Source organism: Camelina sativa, chromosome 15 (assembly GCF_000633955.1).
Source record: "Camelina sativa cultivar DH55 chromosome 15, Cs, whole genome shotgun sequence".
NCBI classification, from domain to species: Eukaryota; Viridiplantae; Streptophyta; class Magnoliopsida; order Brassicales; family Brassicaceae; genus Camelina; species Camelina sativa.
This window is the reverse complement of record NC_025699.1, coordinates 10,772,596-10,795,189: the sequence shown is the minus strand read 5'-3', so window position 1 is coordinate 10,795,189 and position 22,594 is coordinate 10,772,596. Positions and strand designations below refer to the sequence as shown.

The 22,594-nt window shown below is 38.2% G+C and overlaps 5 protein-coding genes and 1 pseudogene across 10 annotated transcripts in view; 4 read left to right on the top strand and 2 right to left on the bottom strand.

Annotated features, from left to right (window-relative positions):
• LOC104746381 (delta(24)-sterol reductase) overlaps positions 1–1,674 on the top strand; it is a gene marked incomplete in the record, with an annotated part of 3,648 nt that extends 1,974 nt beyond the window's left edge. Inside the window, 2 exon segments of the mRNA XM_010467843.2 lie at positions 1–582; positions 1,000–1,674. Of these exon segments, the coding sequence (XP_010466145.1) occupies positions 1–582; positions 1,000–1,443 (1,026 nt within the window).
• LOC104746378 lies at positions 10,536–12,371 on the top strand. The gene is made up of 3 exons (XM_010467840.2): positions 10,536–10,638; positions 10,973–11,691; positions 11,787–12,371. Exons 2-3 carry the CDS (start codon positions 11,138–11,140, stop codon positions 12,223–12,225), a joined length of 993 nt encoding a protein of 330 aa, XP_010466142.1. The 5' UTR covers positions 10,536–10,638; positions 10,973–11,137; the 3' UTR covers positions 12,226–12,371.
• On the top strand, positions 12,575–13,362 carry LOC104748344 (annotated as a pseudogene).
• On the bottom strand, positions 13,453–14,849 carry LOC104746377. Its single transcript, XM_010467839.2, has 7 exons — positions 14,658–14,849; positions 14,385–14,567; positions 14,191–14,280; positions 14,032–14,121; positions 13,870–13,950; positions 13,742–13,787; positions 13,453–13,637 (listed from the first exon to the last, which is right to left on the bottom strand). The coding sequence occupies exons 1-7, from the start codon at positions 14,781–14,783 to the stop codon at positions 13,567–13,569; spliced, it is 687 nt and encodes a 228-aa protein (XP_010466141.1). The 5' UTR covers positions 14,784–14,849; the 3' UTR covers positions 13,453–13,566.
• On the top strand, positions 15,027–16,673 carry LOC104746375. Its single transcript, XM_010467835.1, has 2 exons — positions 15,027–15,225; positions 15,831–16,673. Exon 2 carries the CDS (start codon positions 15,884–15,886, stop codon positions 16,442–16,444), a length of 561 nt encoding a protein of 186 aa, XP_010466137.1. The 5' UTR covers positions 15,027–15,225; positions 15,831–15,883; the 3' UTR covers positions 16,445–16,673.
• On the bottom strand, positions 16,595–22,104 carry LOC104746376. Of its 6 annotated transcripts, none has more exons than XM_010467836.2 (8): positions 21,850–22,104; positions 21,279–21,683; positions 20,716–20,787; positions 20,226–20,623; positions 18,273–19,569; positions 18,039–18,139; positions 17,737–17,869; positions 16,595–17,432 (listed from the first exon to the last, which is right to left on the bottom strand). In XM_010467836.2, exons 1-8 carry the CDS (start codon positions 22,004–22,006, stop codon positions 16,747–16,749), a joined length of 3,249 nt encoding a protein of 1,082 aa, XP_010466138.1. In that variant the 5' UTR covers positions 22,007–22,104; the 3' UTR covers positions 16,595–16,746. The 6 variants fall into 6 exon arrangements, with proteins under 6 accessions (XP_010466138.1, XP_010466139.1, XP_010466140.1 ...); XM_010467837.2 differs by having other exon boundaries at positions 18,039–18,136; XM_010467838.2 differs by having other exon boundaries at positions 20,226–20,522; positions 20,723–20,787.

The window sequence follows — 22,594 nt, the reverse complement described above, 5'->3', positions numbered from 1 at the left end:
CTCCTTGTAGCTGCTGAGATCAGGCTTATTCCAATCAAGGAGTACATGAGACTCACCTACATACCAGTCAAGGGAGATCTTCAAGCCTTAGCTCAAGGTTACATTGATTCTTTCGCTCCAAAAGATGGTGACAAGTCAAAAATCCCTGATTTCGTTGAAGGCATGGTTTACAACCCAACTGAAGGAGTGATGATGGTTGGAACATACGCATCTAAAGAAGAAGCCAAGAAGAAAGGTAACAAAATCAACAATGTGGGATGGTGGTTCAAGCCGTGGTTCTACCAACATGCACAGACCGCTTTGAAAAAGGGACAGTTCGTTGAGTACATCCCAACTAGGGAATACTACCACAGGCACACAAGGTGCTTGTACTGGGAAGGGAAACTTATTCTTCCTTTTGGTGATCAGTTCTGGTTTAGGTTCCTCTTTGGTTGGTTGATGCCTCCTAAGGTCTCTCTTCTTAAGGCTACTCAAGGTGAAGCTATCAGAAACTATTACCATGATATGCATGTTATTCAGGACATGCTTGTTCCTCTTTACAAGGTTGGTGATGCCCTCGAATGGGTTCACCGCGAAATGGAGGTAAAACTAAAAGCTCTACATCATGATTTATCATCTACTAGTTAAGGATTCTCTTAATGTTATTAACAAACTCATGACTTGTTTGACTTCTTTCAGGTGTATCCAATTTGGCTTTGCCCACACAAACTCTTCAAGCAGCCAATCAAAGGCCAAATCTACCCAGAACCAGGCTTTGAGTACGAGAACAGACAAGGAGACACAGAAGATGCTCAGATGTTCACTNCACTCAAGGTGAAGCTATCAGGAATTATTACCATGATATGCATGTTATTCAAGACATGCTTGTTCCTCTTTACAAAGTTGGCGATGCTCTTGAATGGGTTCACCGCGAAATGGAGGTAAAACTAAAAGCTCTATATCGTGATTGATCATCTTCTAGTTAACAAACTCATGACTTGTTTGTTCTTTTTTTTTCAGGTGTATCCAATATGGCTTTGCCCACACAAACTCTTCAAGCAGCCAATCAAAGGTCAGATCTACCCAGAACCAGGCTTTGAGTACGAGAACAGACAAGGAGACACAGAAGATGCTCAGATGTTCACTGACGTTGGAGTCTACTACGCACCTGGCGCTGTTCTAAGAGGTGAACAGTTTGATGGATCAGAAGCCGTGCGTAAGATGGAGAAGTGGCTGATCGAGAACCATGGATTCCAGCCTCAGTACGCGGTGTCTGAGCTTGACGAGAAGAGCTTCTGGAGAATGTTTAATGGTGAGTTGTACGAGGAGTGCCGCAAGAAGTACAGAGCTGTTGGAACGTTCATGAGTGTTTACTACAAGTCCAAGAAAGGAAGGAAGACGGAGAAAGAAGTTAGAGAAGCAGAACAAGCTCATCTCGAAACTGCTTACGCTGAGGCAGATTAAGTAATATAATAAACCCCCAAGTTTGCTGAAATGGCTTGAGACTATTATTATAATCGCTAGTTATGTGTTTCCTATTTTCAGTTTAGTGTCTTCATCAAGACTATTGTTCTTGTTGCTGTTTGCTTGCTTCTTGTTGTCGTTGTTGCTTGACTTATGGTTTGAGTGGATTTTAGATTTTTCAGTATTGGATTTGCTAGTTTGCTTATGAAACTTTGTTTGAGTTATTATTAAGGTTTCTCTTTGTAGAACATCTTTGCTTAAGGTCATATGCCATGAAACAACACAATCCAAAAACATTACAAACATTGTCACTGAAGTGTATCCAAAATCCTCACCGGGTCAACTTCGGTTCAAATACTAACCAAACCGCTTGAGGAAACTCATTTCTCTCTTTTCCCCCAAATTCAAACGCAGAAACAGTTTTTTTTTTTTGGGTGTAAATTGGGTTTATCTAAGGGAGACACGACTCAAACGACGCCGTTTTGAACTTTACGAACTAAACCAAGTATGTATTGGTAAATAGTATAACAGATTAAAATCAAGAACGGTTAAGCAAACCGAAATGAAAACCGTAATTTAAGACTTCAATAATAAACTTTTTTTTTGGCAAATAAGTAAAGGATTTGGTATATTTTTTGGCATTTTTCCTTAACTTATGTGATCACATCATCCATATATGTATGCTTTATATCTTTACAATATATATTTGATCAACTTCATCTTCATCTTCATCTTCACTTCTCTCAACAACAACAACAAAAACACACAATGTCAATTTTTATAATAAATCTATAAAATTATAAGTAAAACTAATAAAAATTTACATTTCCAAAAAAAAAATCAAATTATCAAACAACAATAACAAAAATAATTTTAAAAATATAAAACCTAGGTTGATCATACTATGTAGTTTAGTAATTTGTAGTAGTGTTGTTATTATATCCTGTCGGATCGCCTCTGGTTTACCGAGGTTGTAACCATGCCTAAACCCTAAAAATTTTACACAGAAAACACATAAATACATTTTTTTTATTATAAAAAACAGCATGAAAAATAATCATTTGGGATAAATCACAGAGTAAAGTATACTCACCACCGACTCTATTTAGAGAACTCCAGAGGGTACAATGTATGTTATCAAATATATACATAATAAACATATATATATATATATTAGTGTTTAAAACTTTTCTAATAAATCTACAAAATTTTAAGTAAAACTAATAAAATTTACAGTTCCAAAAATAATATCAAATTATCAAAGAACAATAATAAAAAGAATTTTAAAAATATAGAAATTAGGTTGATCATAATATATAGTTTAGTAATTTGTATTAGTGTTGTTATTGAGTCACTAGGGTACAATGTATGTTGTTAACAAAACACAAATTATAAAAAAAATTTAATCTAAGTATGATGATATATCAATGTAGCATCTAATGTAAAAAAAAAAACAATTCACAAAATTAATAAAGACGTGGAATAGAAAGAAAAAAAGACAATTAGATGCATTGATTATTGTGATATGTGTAAGTTATATAATGAATTGCTAATATCTATTTCATCTATCGTTAAACCAAATTTTCACCTCTTTTACTACTATTTCCACTTCGGTGAATTACTATTCAAAATAAAAAGCTGACTCAAAATGTTTTGACTTGATTTATTTTTTAAACGACAATTGATACATTTGTCTTCTTCTCTCAACTTCATCTTCTTCTATCAACTCCATCCTTCATCTTCATCTTCACTTCTCTCCACAACAACAATAAAAAACACACAATGTCATCTTTTATAATAAATCTATTAAATTCTAAGTAAAACTAATTAATTTTTACAGTTCCAAAAAAAAAAATCAAATTATCAAAGAACAATAACAAAATTTTTTAAAAATAAACAGAAATTAGGTTGATCATAATATGTATTTTGGTAATTTGTATTAGTGTTGTTATTGATACAATGTGTATGTTGTTAACAAACACACAAAATATATATAAAAAAAAATTAATCTTAGTATGATATATCAATGTAGTATCTAATGTAAAAACAGAAAAAAACAATTCACAAAATTAATAAAAACATAAAAAGAAATAAAGAAGGACACTTAGATGCATTGATTATTGTGATATATGCACGTTATAATGAATTTCTAATATCTATCATCTATCACTGAACCAATTTTTCACCTCTTTTACTACCATTTTCACATTTGTGAATTTCCATTCGAAATCAAAATGCCAACTCAAAATGCTTTGACTCAATTTATTTTTTATACGATAATTGAACCATTTATCTTCTTCTATCAAGTTCAACTTCATCTTTATCTTCATCTTCACTTTTCTCCACAACAACAATAAAAAAACACACAATGTCAAATTTTATAATAAATCTACAAAATTCTAAGTAAAACTAATAAAAATTTACAGTTCCAAAAAGAATTCAAATTATCAAAAATACAATAACGAAAATAATTTTAAAAATATAGAAATTAGGTATTACAATATGTATTTTAGTAATTTGTATTAGTGTTGTTATTAGTCACTAGGGTAGAATGTATGTTATCAAATATATATATAATAAACATAAATATATATATATATATATATATATATATATTTATTAGTGTTTAAAACTTTATAAGAAATCTACAAAAACTAATAAAAAGTTACAGTTCAAAAAAAAGTCTGATTCTTCTTAGCTTGTGTGTGGTAGTGTGATTGTGAACTAGTGGAACTCTCTTCTAATGGATTATGTCATCATGGTCTTTTTAATTAATGTCTGTAATTAATTAGTTCAATGCAGGAGAGTTGGAGAGGAACAAGCATGTTGTGGGAAAGCCCCTTGCAGTTTTGGGATTAGGCAAAGTTGGGACGGAAGTTGCTCGCCGTGCCAAGGGTCTTGGTATGCGAGTCATTGCTCGTGATCCCTATATCACATCAGACGGTGCACATGCCATTGGTGTTGACTTAGTCAGCTTAAGTGAAGCTCTCGCCACCGTGGATTTCATTTCTCTGCACTTGCCTCTTAAGCTAACAACATGGCTTACACTAGCAGACGATGCCTTTTTGATGCACGGTGTTAAAGCGGTGACTTAGCTGAAGATTTCCCTTTTACTTTATTCTGTAGTTTTCTATTTTTAACATTACAAATTGGTATTTTTCCTTTAATTTTAGTTATAGCATAATGGGAACTTTACAATTCTAAGAAGGGTTCGATCTTTGATTATTCTCTACATAAGAGAATCGGTTCTTTGAATGTAAAACAACTTTCATTGATTTAATAAAAACAGAGCTTTAAAACTCTTTTCTCTCTTGTCTTCGGCTAGAACAGAGGTTCTCAACGAGTTCAAGATCGCTTATTCGTTTGGGTATTCACAGATTAAACAACCGAATTCGCTTTATTATCCTTGCGCTACTCCAGTTGGTATCAGATTCCAGCACTTTGATTCCTTAATCAAGGTTCGGTCCTGTGTGTGTTCTTCCTTCGACGATGGCTCCCCGCAAACCTACGATTGAAGACCAAAAGGCTGAGTTCCGTGAAACCTTGGAGAACTTCACGAACAATTTGCATGATGCTCTTCAACACGCCATCGAAGCTGCGTTGACGACGGTGTTGCAGAATCAACCAAGGGTTCGTCATGAGAGACAAGCGGAAGTTGACGAGGACAACATGGATCTTCATGAAAATCTCTTCGCTGTTCCGGTACGTCAAGATGAACAGCGTCAGCTCCGTCATCGCAACAACAACGACGACATCGTTGTCCACAACAACCACGGGTCTCATAGATGGGATTCTGGTTTTAAGTTGGATATTCCAGAATTTTCTGGCACGACCAAAGCTGAAGAATTTATCGATTGGCTCAACATTGTGGAAGAAGTGTTGGACTTTAAGAAGGTTCCTGATGGTGATAGAGTCTCGCTGGTGGCAACAAGGTTCAAAGGTTGGGCCATGGCTTGGTGGACTCAGCTCAAAGAATCTCGTCGCAATTCCAGCAAATCAAAAATTGATTCTTGGGAGAAGATGAAGAAACATATGCGTCGTAGCTTTCTCCCGTATAACTATGAGCGGACATTATATACGAGGCTTCAAAATTTACGTCAAGGCTCGCGAACAGTGGATGAATACGCCTCTGATTTTTTTGAGATGGTTGCTCGAACGACACTGGTTGAGACAGAGGAGCAGCTTGTCTCTCGTTTTCCTGGTGGACTTCGGACTCAACTCCAAATTCCTTTGCAGCAGTTCAATCCCACTTCTGTTTCTGAAGCACATCAAAGAGCGTTGGGCATGGAGCTTCAATACAAGTCTCCTTGGACGTCTTCATCGTCTCGGTCTCGTTTGTTACCCCAAGCTGCAAATGACACCGCTGTTGCTTCCAACACCGACCCTTCTTCATCGTCACGTTCTACGTTACCAAAGTCAACCGTTCTGTCAGATTCAATTGCTGCATCTCGCCAACCACGAACAGGTGCTTTGCGATGTTATAGTTGTGGTGAATCTGGTCATCGACAGACTGCTTGTCCCAACCAAAATCGACGAGGTTTGCTAGCCCATGATACAGAAGTTGTTGATGAGCCTCAGTTTGATGATTCCGGTTCCGAGTCTCAAGATCAGATGGAGGAATTAATTTCTGGTGATACAGGTATTAGTTTGGTTCTTCGTCGCAATTGTTTGCTACCAAAAGCTCCGAATGAATCATGGTTAAGGTCTGCGTTATTTCGTTCTACATGCACTATTAATGGGAAAATTTGCAAGCTGATTATCGACTCTGGGAGCTGCACTAATGTTATTTCTCGTGAAGCAGTTCGTAAATTGGGGCTTAAAACAGAACCACATAATTCTCCTTTCAAGCTTGCCTGGTTAAACAATGGGAATGAAATGAACGTCTCGCGTCAAGCTTTGATGACGTTCTCTATCGGTTCTTACAAGGATGAGGTTGTTTGTGCTATATTGCCAATGGATGCTTGTCATATTTTATTAGGACGTCCTTGGCAGTTTGATCGTGATGTTCACCATAAAGGACGTACTAACTCCTATAGTTTCTCTTTTGGAGATCGCACCGTTACGTTGCTCCCTTCTAAAGAAGATACTGAGTCTGCACTTCCTTCTTGTGTGGCTGAAGATGCTATCACCTCATCTAAAGGGTTGACATCTTTGTTGCTTGTTCCTAAAGCAACTTTTGAGTCGCAGTTATCCGAGACAGATACCGTGTGGGCTTTGGTGACAACTCCGACAACTAGCATGCAGTCTTCTGAACCTTCTTTGCCCTTCCAAGGTTTGCTACAAGAATTCGATGATGTTTTTCCCACTGATTTGCCTCGTGATTTACCACCATTACGTGACATCCAACATCGTATCGACTTCGTTCCAAATGCTGTACTCCCTAACCGACCCCATTACCGTATGAGTCCACAAGAACATGAGGAGTTGCGTCGTCAAGTGGAAGATCTTTTGGCTAAAGGGTATGTTCGTGAAAGTTTAAGTCCAACTGCGGTTCCGGCTTTGCTTATTCCAAAAAAAGACGGTTCATGGAGAATGTGTGTTGATAGCCGTGCCATTAACAAAATCACAGTGCGTTATCGATTTCCGATTCCTCGTCTTGACGACTTACTTGATCAGATTGGACATGCTTCTATTTTTTCCAAGTTGGATTTAAAGAGTGGTTATCATCAAATTCGGATAAATCCTGGTGACGAATGGAATACGGCTTTTAAAACTCGAGAGGGTCTCTTTGAATGGATGGTTATGCCGTTTGGTCTCTCCAATGCTCCTAGTACGTTTATGCGCGTGATGAATCAAGCCTTACGTCCCTTCATTGGTAAATTTGTTGTTGTCTATTTTGATGACATTTTGATTTTTAGCAATGATTTGGCCAGCCATTTACTACATCTAGCGGAGGTTCTTGGTGTTTTGAGGCGTGAAAAGTTTTTTGCCGCTCAACATAAGTGTGTTTTTGGAGCACCACAGGTTATGTTTTTAGGCTATCTTATCTCAGCCAAGGGATTAGAGATGAATCCAAGCAAAGTTGAGGCAATACGGTCGTGGCCTACACCAACAACTATAAATGATGTTCGAAGTTTCCATGGTTTAGCATCGTTTTATCGTCGCTTTGTTCATCACTTTAGTAATATTACAGCCCCGCTCACGGATTGTCTAAAGGGTTCTACCTTTGTGTGGTCTGCTGAAGCAAATATTGCTTTTGAACTCATAAAAGAAAAGTTGACTTCAGCTCCAATATTGGCTTTATCGGATTTTTCTGTTGTCTTTGAGCTGCATTGTGATGCATGTAAATTCGGCATTGGGGCTGTTTTGAGTCAGCACGGACGTCCTGTTGCATTCTTTAGCGAGAAGATAGCTGGTTCTCGAGCTTGTTATAGCACTTATGATGTGGAGTTCTATGCTATTGTTCAAGCCATCAAGCATTGGCGCCATTATCTTTTTCATCAAGAATTTATTCTCTACACGGACCATGATGCATTAAAACATTTGGGTAGTCAAGACAAGATTTATGCACGTCATGCCTCCTGGATTGCCTTTTTACAGCAGTTCACGTTTGTCATCAAGCACCAGTCGGGTCGTATGAACAAAGTAGCTGATGCTTTGAGTCGTCGAAGTCATCTTCTAGCAACTTTGTAGGTTTCTGATCCCGGGTTTTCTGTGTTGTGTGATTTATATCCTAGTGACCCTTATTTTGGCCGGGTTTGGGCAGATTTACAAGCCGGGATTCGTTCAGAATTTGTTTTGCAAGATGGTTTCATATTTCGTGATCGTCGCTTGTGTGTGCCCGAGTGTAGTTTACGACTTCAACTCATTCGAGAACTTCATGAAGAGGGTCATGTTGGACGGGACCGAACTCTACACTTGTTAACGGAGTCATATTTTTGGCCCACATTACGTCGAGATGTCGCTCGTTTTGTCGAACGATGTGTGGTTTGTCAACGTTCTAAGGGGCATGCGTCTAATAACGGTTTATATATGCCGTTGCCAATTCCGACACAACCATGGACGGATATAAGCATGGATTTTGTGTTAGGACTCCCTCGTACTCAACGTGGCAATGATTCTATCTTTGTCATTGTGGATAGATTCTCTAAAATGGCACACTTTGTTCCTTGTAAGAAGACGACAGATGCTATTCAAGTGGCTACATTATTTTTCCGAGAAATTTATCGTCTTCATGGTTTGCCGTTATCGATTGTGTCTGATAGAGATTCACGGTTCTTGAGTCACTTTTGGCGTTCCCTTTGGCGTTTGTTGCGTACAAGTCTTGACATGAGCTCCGCTTATCATCCACAAACAGATGGTCAGACAGAAGTTACAAATCGTTCTTTGGGAGATATGCTTCGTTGTTTGGTTGGTACCAACATTAAGTCGTGGGATACAGTGTTGTGTAAAGCAGAGTTTGCTCACAACCATGCAGTTAATCGAAGTACTCATTTTAGCCCATTTCGTGTTGTTTATGGCATCATTCCTCGAGGACCTCATGATCTTGGGGTTACCACAGATGCTACTCGGATCATGGCCATGCTAGTGATTTCGTCATAGATTTGTCTTTAATCCATTCACAGGTTCATGACAATTTGCAGATTTCTTCAGCCAAATACAAGTCAGATGCTGATCGTCATCGGCGAAATGTGCAGTTTCGTGTGGGAGACTTTGTGTGGGCTGTATTAACTCGGGATCGTTTTGCTCCTCGTGAATATAACAAGCTAAAAGCACGGAAGATTGGTCCTTTGGAGGTGTTAGAGAAGATCAATGCCAATGCTTATCGCCTTCGTCTCCCTCCTGATGTTCGTTGTTCGGATGTGTTCAATGTCAAACACCTTGTCGCAGATGTTCAACAACATGAGCTTGAAGATTCGGGACGAATCTTTTCCAACGCCGGGGGACCTGATGCAGGGTGTTAAAGCGGTGACTTAGCTGAAGATTTCCCTTTTACTTTATTCTGTAGTTTTCTATTTTTAACATTACAAATTGGTATTTTTCCTTTAATCTTAGCTATAGCATAATGGGAACTTTACAATTCTAAGAAGGGTTAGATCTTTGATTATTCTCTATATAAGAGAATCGGTTCTTTGAATGTAAAACAACTTTCATTGATTTAATAAAAACAGAGCTTTAAAACTCTTTTCTCTCTTGTCTTCGGCTAGAACAGAGGTTCTCAACGAGTTCAAGATCGCTTATTCGTTTGGGTATTCACAGACTAAACAACCGAATTCGCTTTATTATCCTTGCGCTACTCCACTTTTCCCTCAATGAGACACAAAAGATGCAAAGATGTTCACTGACGTTGAAGTCTACTATGCACCTGGTGCTGTTCTAAGAGGTGAACAGTTTGATGGATCAGAAGCCATGCGTAAGATGGAGAAGTGGCTGATTGAGAACCATGGATTCCAGCCTCAGTATGCGGTGTCTGAGCTCGACGAGAAGAGCTTCTGGAGAATGTTTAATGGTGAGTTGTACGAGGAGTGCTGCAAGAAGTACAGAGCTGTTGGAACGTTCATGAGTGTTTACTACAAGTCCAAGAAAGGAAGGAAGACTGAGAAAGAAGTTAGAGAAGCAGAACAAGCTCATCTCGAAACTGCTTACGCCGAGGCAGATTAAGTAATAATAAACCCCCCGAAGTTTGATGAAAGTGGCTTGAGACTATTATTATAATCGCTAGTTATGTGTTTCCTATTTTCAGTTTAGTGTCTTTAAGACTATTGTTCTTGTTGCTGTTTGCTTGCTTCTTGTTGTTGTTGTTCTTGCTTGACTTATGGTTTGAGTGGATTTTAGATTTTCAGTTTTGGATTTGCTAGTTTGCTTATGAGACTTTGTTTGAGGTATTAAGGTTTCTCTTTGTAGAACATCTTTGCTTAATTAAGGTCATATGCCATAATGACACAACACAATCTAAAACATTACAGACGAATTTGTCACTTAAGTTTTATCCTAAAACCTCACCCGGTCAACTTCGGTTCAAAAACTCATATTCCCCTGTTTACTCTAACCAAACCGTTTATATGAGTATTTGGCAAGCGGTTTGGTTTGAGTAAACCAAGAAATTCGAGTATTTTAACTGAAGTTGACCGGTTGAGGTTTTAGGATAAACTAGGCAGCCATTTCCGAGTAAGAGAGCTCTGTTTCTGTAAGATTTTTTACAGAGTCTATCGATTGTCTAAAGCCGAACATAGTGCCTTGAAGCACACTTTAGAGGTAAGCTATTTCATTTTATAATCTCTTTAATCGAAATTCTTTGTAATTTTCCGATTTAGTTTCATCATGATGTTTGCCGCTTGTAAACTGGAAGTGGAAAGGTCTGTCCTTTTTTTTTTTTGATCAAAAAGGAAAGGTCTGTCCTTTATCTATGTAAAATTGGTGCATAGCAGGTGTTCGATAAAATGCCTAGCTCAAATTATTCTCATTCATTCTGTTTGGGATGTTACTATGAAGTCTCAGATACCCAATTTCCTTATTTTTCTTCTCAGACTTCCTCGTGTGAATCTTTTTGTCTTATAACAAAATTGACACCAGCAAATGTTTCTTGCAGGTGGTGAAACCTAGTGTTTGATTCTTGTATGCTTGGTGTCTCTGTTTCAAGCTGAACAAACTCAAACCTATTGGGAGTTTTTCTAGAGATTTATACCATATTTTAGTATGATAGTTTGACAACTTTGATAGTCTTGCCTCCTCTATTATCATCTGTGCTGTGAAAATGTCTCTGGTTTGCTCTTCATCTTGTGTAGCTCCCTTGCCGCAGACCAAACGGGTAAGTCCAAGTTTTCTTAAACTCAAAACATGTACCTTAACTCTACGTGCTTCCACCGGCGAATCTAAATTTAGCACTGGTATTAGAAAGCATATCAGTTACTTGTTCACAGAACCACATAAGCTTCGTAGGCTAGCAAAGAGTCGGTTATTAGTTAGTCAGGAGTCTTTTACAGAGACCAGCACAATAGATATGGATTGGGAAGATCAGGAGGAAGTTGAGGATACTGGGTCACCTTGGGAAGGTTCGGTTATGTATAGGAGAAATGCTTCAGTCACACATGTGGAGTATTGCACTACCTTAGAGAGGCTTGGGTTGGGAAGATTGTCAACAGAGGTCTCCAAGAAGAGAGCTTCCGCAATGGGACTAAGAGTGACAAAAGATGTAAAGGATTATCCAGATGGAACACCTGTTCAGATTTCGGTTGATGTCATAAGGAAGAAGAGGAAGCTGAGACTCGATGGAATTGTCAGGACTGTTATCACACTTGGCTGCAACAGGTGCTTTCTTATGAACTCATCACAGCTTCTTTACTATACTACCTTATGGTTGCATCAACTTTGTTATTTACTGGTTTTCTCTTATGTGTTTGAAGATGTGGTGAGTCAACAGGAGAGAGCATCTTCTCCAACTTCTCGCTATTACTAACCGAAGATCCAGTTGAAGAACCTGATGTCATTGATCTAGGATTCTCATTTGGTAGTGACAAAGCTACTTCCTTTTCTGGATTGTCAGATGATACAGAAGAGAATGAGGATGATGATGATGATTCATGGATAGATTGGGAGGATAAGCTTCATTTCCCGCCTGAGGCGAAAGAAATAGATATCTCAAAGCATATAAGAGACTTGGTGCATTTAGAAATCACCATCACTGCGATATGTGATCCTGCGTGTAAAGGAATGTGCTTGAAGTGTGGTGCGAATCTGAATAAGAGGAAATGTGATTGTGGCAGAGAAGAGAAGGATAAAGGATATGGACCTCTCGGAAACCTGAGAGAGAAAATGCAACAAAAAGAGGGTCTGAGGAACTAAACTCAACAATGCTTGTCTTCTTCTAATCAGTTTCACAAATTTACATGTTACATAGAGCATTACATTTTCTTGTCGATGTGGTTTTTGTTTATTTTGTATCTATTTGAGTATGAACAGTATTAAAATCTTAATGAGACTTTGAAATACATAGAAAAGAGAAACTGAAAGATATAAATGGTTTCTACTTCACGTAAAATATCCTATAAATATATAATGTAAAAAAAAAGGAAAACACATTCAGTAATTAACTAGGTATAGTTTATCGACCTAAAATATCCTATAAATATATGAGTTACTCTTCTTTTCTTCACTCACTCTGTCTCTCTCTCTCTTTTAGTAATATCTCTCTCTCTTTTTTTCGAAACAACAAACCCTAATAATAATGCCGGCGATGACGATGAAAAGAAGAGGAACAAAGAGAAAGATCGAGATTAAGAAGCGCGACACTAAACAACAACGCTCGGTGGCTTGCAGCAAACGCCGTCAAACTCTCTTCTCGAAAGCCGCTGATCTCTGCCTTCTCTCCGGGGCCAACATCGCCGTCTTCGTAGCCTCTCCGGCAGAGAACAACGACGTTGTCTACTCCTTCTCCGGCTACTCTCCTGCCTCTGAAATTGCTGAATGTTATCTCAACGGCAAGCCTCTGACTTCTCCGAAGATTATTAACCCGCAATCCAAGCTAGGGTTTTGGTGGGAAGACCTGATCTCTACCGTAATTGCGACGATATCTCTGAGTTAAACGTGATCGAGGATCGTATAATGAGAACGAGGAAGCATCTGATGGATTGCCTTGAGAAGAAAGAAAAATCACAATCTGTTTCCAATTCTGATCAAAACCCTAGCTTCTCTTCTCTCGACGAAAACCCAAAGTCCTCGAGTCCATCTTCCTGTGATAAAATTGCTTCTTTTGAACAGAACTCTACTTTCTCCTCCCTCGAGAAGATCTGTGGCGAGCCTTCATCACAAGCTACTTGTTACTATAACCAAAACCATAACTTCGCTATTGAAGATCTCTACCGCGACTCATCATACGGTCAATCAGGTTACTTGCTGAAAGAAGATGAGTACGGATTTGTTGAATCCTTATGGGAAACAGGGAAACAGAGTGACATAATGTTCCAAGAAACATTCCTTTAAGCATAATTAGGGTTTTAATCTTTCTTTTAAACTCTAACTTGATCTGTTCATTATGTAATTTCCCTTGTTATTATTCTGTGTTTAACGATTTTGGAGATTCATGTTGTGTATTTGTTTTCAGTTCAATATTGCAATATATTATTAAAAAAATAAAAATAAAATTCTATTGTTTGTCTAGTCGAAACTGAAATATATAAATGGTTTTCACTTCTTCTTAAGCTCAAGTAGTCTTGACCATCTCTTATGAACAGAAGCTGTTTTTGTCTCACCAACATCTACAAAAGCAATTCAGAAACCAAAGCACTTTAATCCTTCTGAACAATTAACAAACATGTCATGTAGGAGGAATAGGGAACAAAACAAACAGAGTGCAGCTTACAATGCAGTGTCGGTTCCGATTTCTCACAGGAATCTGAACATATATCCTACAATCAGACAACAATATAAGTGAAACATTCAGTCCTATGGATTCCATGAACCTTGGTAATAATTTGAATTGAATCTTACTTTAGCATAAGTGGTGAGGCGGATAGTGTCTTGTACAAGGGAATCAAGGTTAGCTTCATAACCAGGTCTCACATATATAACCTGCCAATAGTAACAGAGACTTATACTCATTTCACTTTGTTGATATGTAGAGAGAGCTTATGATGGTCTAAGGTGTCTCACCGAAGGATCATCACCGCCAATTACTGGCAATGTTGAAGCTCGATTTTCTCGGCTTGTTGGCAAAATCCATACGGTAAAACTTGTATCGATCTGGTCACATATATTTCCATCAAAACAGTTTCCTTGCGAAAGGGTTTTTTCTTAAAACGAAACAGTTACCAGTCGAGAATAAAGAGAGGAGCAAATGCTGCACTTTCTTGCGATAGAAGTCATGATCCTTCCATCAACCGAGAGTCCCATACTTGCGTGCTAGAAAAGTAACAACACTAAATGATTGGTTGGGTAAGAGAGAGAGTGAAGACAGATTCTAATGTTCAAATAATGTCACTTCAACACATCAAAATCTAAGGTACCCTTTGGACAGAGAGGTCGACAGAGACACGGGAATTGGCAGGGCCGTCTTCAACGAGATCTTGGAGTTGAAGATCACGAAGAGAGACATCGTACTGAGTGTTCCAGTTTCCATTCCATTTGCCTTCACTAGGAGATAAAGTGATCAGACGCTTTTTTGAGCTCCCTCCTCCATTAATAGCTGACTGTATATTTACATATCCGATCATCGTTATTTCACATACCCCACAGAAGAAACTTATTATGAAAGGAGGGGAAGTAATATATATACACACCGAAGAAGAAGCATCGTATTTCTTGGAGAGACAAGAAATAGGAAGCAAACGAGGGCGTAGAGTAATACCGGAAAGCTTGTTATTAGAATTTAAGAGATTTGGAGATACCAAACAACGTACCGCCATGGATGATACTTTCAGAAAGAAGCTTTGGTGTGTGTGTGGGGTGGAGGAAGAGAACTTGAACCATGCAAACCTTATCCGTTATATATACACTTTACACACAACCACTGGTCTTTTTGGCGCTCTACGTGTCTTTTTCTCATACTTATATTATTATATATAAACAAATTTTACCAAATAAAGGTCAATAAGTCATTTTGGAAAAGAACAAAAGTCAATAAGTCAAACTAGTTAATATAAGGTCAATTCTCATAATGTCGCTGGTGTGGGGATTCGAACGCAAAATTTTTGGACGTTTGGTCGATTTTTGTTAGCGTTTTGTCTAATATAATGACCAAATACCCTTAACTTTATCTGGGAACTACAAAAAGAGACGAAACCAGTTCTCTCAAACACTCAAGAGTCCATCGCACCACCGTCCATGGCCAGGAGATAGCTTAAAAAGGTAGCCTTCGTTTCTAGTCTTGTCTCTTGTCCCTTGTCTTCCTAGTGTTCCTTGTTTTAGATTATAACGATTCCCAGGTAAATCGGCTTTGAGAATTTAGGTTAGATTTGTTTCGATCTGAATTATGGAATTCTTTTTTGTGCTAGAGATCGTTGAGTTCCTGATTTGATTTTGATATGATTCCCTTTGATTTTTCCATGTTTTGCTGATCATTAATAGCTTAGATTATGGACTGATCACTTTACTCTTGTTACAATCTGAGAGACTGATACTGATACTGTTGTTGCAAGTCACTGGTGAAGACTACTATAATCGATCTTCACGGTGATGCATAGTAGTTGCTTTGTGTTCAGTTTTGGAATAGCTTTCTCTTGTATCATCATAGAGTGATGGAACATCATTGCTACTGTTTTCAACAATATCCTGAAGTTTACTTCACAACAATTTAGGAAAAGTGACACATAAACAAAAATGTGTAGAGATGATGAGTGACGATTGGTGAAATAAACAGATTTAAGATATTCTTGCACATTTCTTTTCTCCTTTGATATACTTTTCTCATTTGTTCATGTCTTTTAACTCTGAATTGTTTAATTTCATTATAGGAGTTGGCCTGAAGCTTGAAAATATAAGACCAAGGTAGTAGTAGATTCCCAATATGGATATTTCTGATGAGGATTCTGCTGACAGTAGTTATGCAAGCGGCGAATCGATAAGATCAAGCGTTGGGGAAAACAGTTTGGACTCTTTAGAGTCTGAAGAGGATGATGATATGTATGATGACTCAACAGATAATTCGGAAGAATCAAGCGATGAAGAAAACATTTTGGATCAGACGAGCTCGATGATTCGTGATATGATTCATGATATGTATCGTGAGATGGTTCATGATATGTATCATGATATGCTACATGATATACATGATATGTATAATGATTTAACAAAAGATCTGGATGGAGCTCGCATCCCTTCCTTTAGCGCACTACAATCCTCCAAGAAGCAACTCTTTGAGCGCCCAGATGACAAGACTACGGTGCTTAATACAATGATGGTCCTCAACAATCTATCTGGTGTGAGGATGTGGTCGCCTTTATACCTTGCTTCCATGCGTCATATTCAGGCTGATGTTACTCACAGAGAGGCTTTCTTAGCATTTTCTGATCCGGAGGATAAGGTTTGCTACTTAGAGTACAAGACTGGCAAAAAGAGAGATGAATGACTTTTGTTATGGCTCCTTGTGTATTACTTTTGGTGAAGATTTTCAGTTTGATTGATCTTGTAATGTACTCGGGAAAAAAAACAATCAATCAAATGTGAATTACAAACTTCTGTCAATCAATTTTTGACTTTTAGAAGTCTGCAAGAGGGATGCTTCAAAGAAGTAATGTAATTCTATCTGCTGTAATCTACAATTAACCAACATTTCTACCCACATGTGGGTTTTACTATCTTCTATTCTTTTTCACTTATGAAATTTTTCTCCTTTCTAAAAAAGTAAAAGATAACATCAATGCAACAGCTTCAAGGCCAACCAAAGTCAATGCCGCTATTATCAACATCCCATGCTCCAAGACCGATCTCATCAAACAACTGATCATAACTCCAACTTGAGTATCCCAAGAAAAACCAGTAGTCACTCGGATTCAGCTCTCTTGATTTTAACTCTTGGATTCGATGGGCCACAGATTGATGATCTAGGAAATACACGCCTGGTGAGATCTCTTGGTGATCATGGTTTGTGGAAGAGTCTCGCTCTCGGGTCAGAGCTAAAAGGGGTACTCCTGGATCAACGACAGGACCTCCAAAATATAAAGGAGTTTCTTTCAAGAGCTCGGCTGTTTCGCCGAGGTCAGGGAATGATTTCCATCTCAACCGTTTGTTGAAGATTACACCCAAGAAACCGAATTCGGGGCCTGCTTTTAGGATCAGAATCTTTGATTTAGAAAACGGTTGGGAGGCAGCTAGCTTTTCTGTAGCGACCAGGATTGTGCCGGTTTTCACTTGGGGAGCGGTTGTGAGTGAGTGCATCGGAGGAGATTGGGAATTGACCTGGTCATGATTTACCTCTCTTTCCACAGGCTCTCTGTCCCTTAAAACGACCTCAACAAGTTTATCACCATCTGTCACTTTATTGTTTACCCCGCATGAAGATTGATCGAACATGTTTGAGTTTCTTCTTCCTTTTCCAGACAGAGAAGGGATGATTCCTGCCAGAGAAAGATGCATTACTTGCTTTGTTTAGGCTCCAGATCTATACTAAGTATAAAAAGCCAAAAACCATCTTCAGAAAAATACGATGTTTCCTAACCAGCTAAGGCTGAAAGAAAACGAGTTACTAAGGTAAAACTGAGTCACAAGTTGCGAAGCATATTACGATTCTGCAGAACTATGTCCATTCAATTTTTGTTTTGGATGTTCAGACAGTACATGGTGTCTTTACTCTTTAGAGATAATATTCAGCATATATGTATAAAACAAGTGAATCAGAATAGGATGCAGATATTGACTTACTGAAAAATTCACGAGAGTTATTCGCATGGCGAGTTAGAAACTCTGTTATGTCAGTTACAGATGTCTCCCCTTCATATGGAATGACTTTGTTTCTCTCGGCTGGAAACAATATCAGAGAAGGATACACTTCCCTCTGCAACGTTTCAGATTCAGAAATGAGAATATGGGGTGCACAATTATAAGCTCTCAAAAGTGCTTTCAGAGAAAGAACTGTTTGAATTGAGATAGCAATGCTGAGATGCAAATACCAGAATCAATCAAACAAACCAGACTAAACTCAAGCAAGCTATCATGAAATGTACCTGATTGATCGACTTTAGGATTAAGCTGCAATCATTCAACGTGCAGTCCATTAAGTAGATACGGGGAAATTTTAGATTCTTGTCATTAGTTGGTTTCTCTGCTTCATAACAGACAAAACAATAGGATAAGAGAATGAAGAAAAAAGTTGAAAAAATGTCCATTTCACTTTCGGATAGAAAGATAAAAGGAAAAAAACTAGTTAACCAAGACATGGTAATACAGATCCAATATACCTGATTTGAAAAGCCCTTGATTGTTCCTGTATCCGCCTTGAGTTATCTCTTTATATTCTTTTAGTGATCGGTATACTTCACGTAGAACTAGCTCCATCCTCTGACAAAACCCACACCAATTATTGCTGAAAAGGACCAAAACGTCTTGGCACAAAGGACAGGGAGCCTTCTCTGCACTGGATTGATTCCATGCATGAACCATGTGGGAGAAAGTATTGACAGTGACACGGGGAATAGAATCCACCTCGTGAAAATCCTGGTTAACAAAAGGTGGAACTGTAGCTTGTCTAGGCATTTCAGTGGTAGATTCAGACTGTGTATAAGGTGATAGACGTCCATTGAGGTATCCATGGAGAAAGTCAACCAGTGATGAATAGCTGAATGCTAACTCATGTTGAAGGACATAGTGCTGTTGTAAAGCAGGATTGACTATTACTGCTGATGGAATCTTAACATCACCAGTCAGAGCTCTAAGCAATGCATAATTTGCGTCAGAGAAGAAAAATGAACCCGTGAAACTATGCACTGGATCTTCCTTCGGTTCCGAGTGCAGTTTGTCTGTTAAGTTAACTTCAGTCTTATCAGTTTCTGTCATTACTAATTGTTCACTTCCGTCCGTTGAAACTTGGTCTTCATCACTGGGGGAGGAAGATTCACTTTCAAAGGATTTCATTTCATCTTTTCCTTCAGATCTCATACTGACTCTGTTTTGCACATCTCCTTCTTTAGATTGAAGAGAAATTACACTAGAACCTTCTGCCAAAGATGAAGCTGTATCTTGTCTAGAGATAACTTCTGCTTGTGATGGTAATGCATCCATCACTTTTATGTGCACATCATCAGATAATAGACGGAAACCAACATCCTTAGCAAGTGAGCTCAATTTACTTTCTCTTCTTCTGTGAAGAAGATTTGTCAGAATCTCCTGCAGGGAACTGCCTTCCATACCTGGACCTGGTGCTATAGTATCTAGGGCTACTTTTTTATCCCCATCCAAAATCATAAACGAAACTTTCTTTTCTAACTTAATAGTTTTAAACTTTAGGACAGTTTTCGGAAGTGACACGGACCCTGATTCTTGAGCAGCCTGGCCAACGAAGTTCTCATACTTAATATCATTCTTCCAGTTTTTTATGTCAGACAACTTATGCTGTGCAGCTACCTCTCGGAAAGTATCGAGTGCTTTCATACTCCTCCTCCTATCCTCCAAAGACCCACTTGATCTATCCACAAAAAGAATTATTGACGGTTTACTTGCAGGGAAGGAAGATTCATGGTCCTGCCAGTCGTCCTCCAGCTACATGAAAAAGAATAAAGAAGATTGATCTACGTAAGGCAAAATGAACTTTTTTAGTATGGACATAACTATATAATCTTAGTAGACATGGGGGTTTTGGAAGTAGTAATCACTAAATCAATAAAATGAAGAGAAATGCAACTACAATATCAAATCGTATCGACTCAAACAACATTGAGATCTACTGTTAAAGATATGCTGTCACTGTTATACAAAGATCAGTCTACTCAAAGAATTCGCTGCGTTGGTTTTGTCGGCTATGGAACTGCATAGAAAACAAGATAAAAGCCCAGTTCTTATCACACTACACTCTGACAGATAAAATAACAAACTAAAATGTAATACAAGGTTTTACCAAGACTATATCTAGATTCCAAAACGGAAACAAGTTAGATATGTCACATCATGGTTATGTTGCAACATCTCGTCTGAAGTGGAGTACTCTAAAGTCTAAACAGGGTATGAGCACCACTTTTTTCTTTGAAATTAAATTCAAGGAAGTTTAAGTTACGAAAGGGTGGTTACCCAATAAATATACAACAAGACAAGATCCCACTAAACAAACTACACACTCATTTAGCTACAGCTATTTCTTCTCAAAGAACAGGTAATGAATATGCAAAATTACTAAACCTAGAGACATAAAGAGACCGTACCTCTGTGACTATTGGATTTTCCATCTTTAAGAATCTCGAAATGTCGTCCCCGGCCTTGAGAATCTTTGAGCAGTGTGGACATCCTGCCAGCTGAATGATCGCTGCCCATGAATCAGATTTTCCAATATTAAACGATGAAGCCAATGATTCTTCTGTGATCAGACCAAATTTTTGCCTTTCAGGAGGCAGAGAAAAATCTTTTGTGGTGGCAATCAATCTTGAGAGGAATGAACTAAATTGCTTGAACTGTTCACGGTTACATGTCTGTCCAAAATCCAGATTTACCCTGCCATTTTCCTGCAAAGCAGCAGTATCATTGACATAGCTAAAATCCTCAAGCCAAGGAACTCTACCAAATCCAGTTTGGAGTCCACACATATTGTTCCATTCTGCATAGCCTGTTTCCAGGGTGCAAAGAAAATTAACATTATGGAAGCAATGCACCTACTAGAACATATCAACATCATCTAGACATGAAGTGAGAATCTACCAGCCACCTTCTGGTTATTTTTTCCACTGAGCTTTATCACTTGATCAGTTTCTACTTTTTTGGAGAAGTTTCCTGCAGAGTAATGATCAGAATGTCAAAGTATTAGCCAAACATTCCAAATATTCGATAAATAAAACTAAGATATGCCTACACCATAATAGTGGCCATGACATGACATCTTGTAAAGGGTTCAAGAAAATCAAATGCAATATTGGGCATTTCATTTTCACAAGAGTAGTCAATTGATAGCTGATAAAAAAACAAATATAGATTCGTAGGCTTCATACCACGGGATGCAACACCGGAGAGACTAATAACTCTTGGTAAGATTCGAAGTTCACAAGAGGATTTGATATATTAGATGAAGACTTTTTCTGGTTAAACTCTAAAGAACTAATACTCTATAGACTTCACTTACACTAGCGAATTACTAGCCTAATCTATTAGGAGATCTACAGAAATCAAATCATAAAACGAAACAAATATGATAGGAACATAAATAATCTCACAAGATCAGGAACATCCCTCGTCATGTAAGAGCCAGCAACAGCAGATCAACTCACCCTGCCAAAGGTTATCTTCTGTTACATTTTTCTTTAACTCAGAAAGCAGTGTAGTAGTCCATCCGCAAAATTCGAACAGAAGTAAAGCCTTATCAGATGATTCAAGGAAATCTTTCAAACTCTCTGGAGACTTCAAATGTTTGAGAGGGAGTTCTTGGGGAGTAGATGTCAGATAAGGACGAATAGAAGCCAATATATTTGAGGCTCGGAGTTTCCCTAGATAGTTGTAAGGCACACTATTGTGATAGTACAAAACTGTTATTCCGTTGGCAGCAACACCAATGGCTTGTGCAAGCACCTTTTCTGAATTTCTGTATACAACCATTAACTTCAACAAGCCAGACTCCTCTGAACTCTGAACCAACTGAGTAATTTCATTCTTCAGAGATCTGGACTCACCACACCCTATGAATCAGCAATGAAACCAATCAGATAACTAATAAGGCAATAAGAAAAAACCAGCTAGTGACAAATTCAGCCTATCAAATCCGTTCAGACTCATCCCAATTACATTTTTACGCAAACTATGCATATGTACGCGAGACGAAGGACAGAGAGAGAGAGAGGGTACATGGAGTGGTGACGAAGAGGAGGACGTGAGGGTGGAGACGGATCTGGGAAGAGAAGTTTTGCTCCGTGAGTATCTCCCATTCGCCATGGCAGCTTGACGGAGGGATGACGGATACGAAGGCGAGGAAGAGAAGGAGGAGGAGCGCCGGCGTTTTCATCGGAAAAAACCGCTCGCCCGCTCTCTCGTCGCGTCGTCGTCTTCTTCTTCCTTCTTTCTGAAGGACGATTATCTCTAGTACCTTTTGACCAAAAATTGTATTCTACTTTCTCCTCTGACCAAAATCAAATTTATTTAATAATTTTAAAAAATAGAAAAAATGGGTAAAGACTATTAAGCATTAACATTTTTTCTAAATTACATACCCAACCTACCATAACCACCCATCTCACGTCCCCCACCCATCCAAACCCACAAAATTCGGACCCTTTTTCTCCTCTTTATTTTTTCTTTAAACCTTATTTCGAACGAAAACAGTTTCAAAATCCCATTAAGTAAAATTTTTCTTCTCCCTCCAAGTTCCCAGTGTTAGTACAACTAAGGATAACTCGAATCTGGGTAAGTCGAGTTCTATTTGTGTTTTTTCAATTTTATGTTGAAAACAATTGAATATTGGGTAAATTGAATTTGTCGATTTTGTGAATGTTGGGTAAGTAGATTATAATTCGAGTGCAATTGTTAATCGGATTTGTTTTCTTTTTTTTGTTTGTGGAAGAATCGCAATGGCACGTACAAAGAACCCAAACAT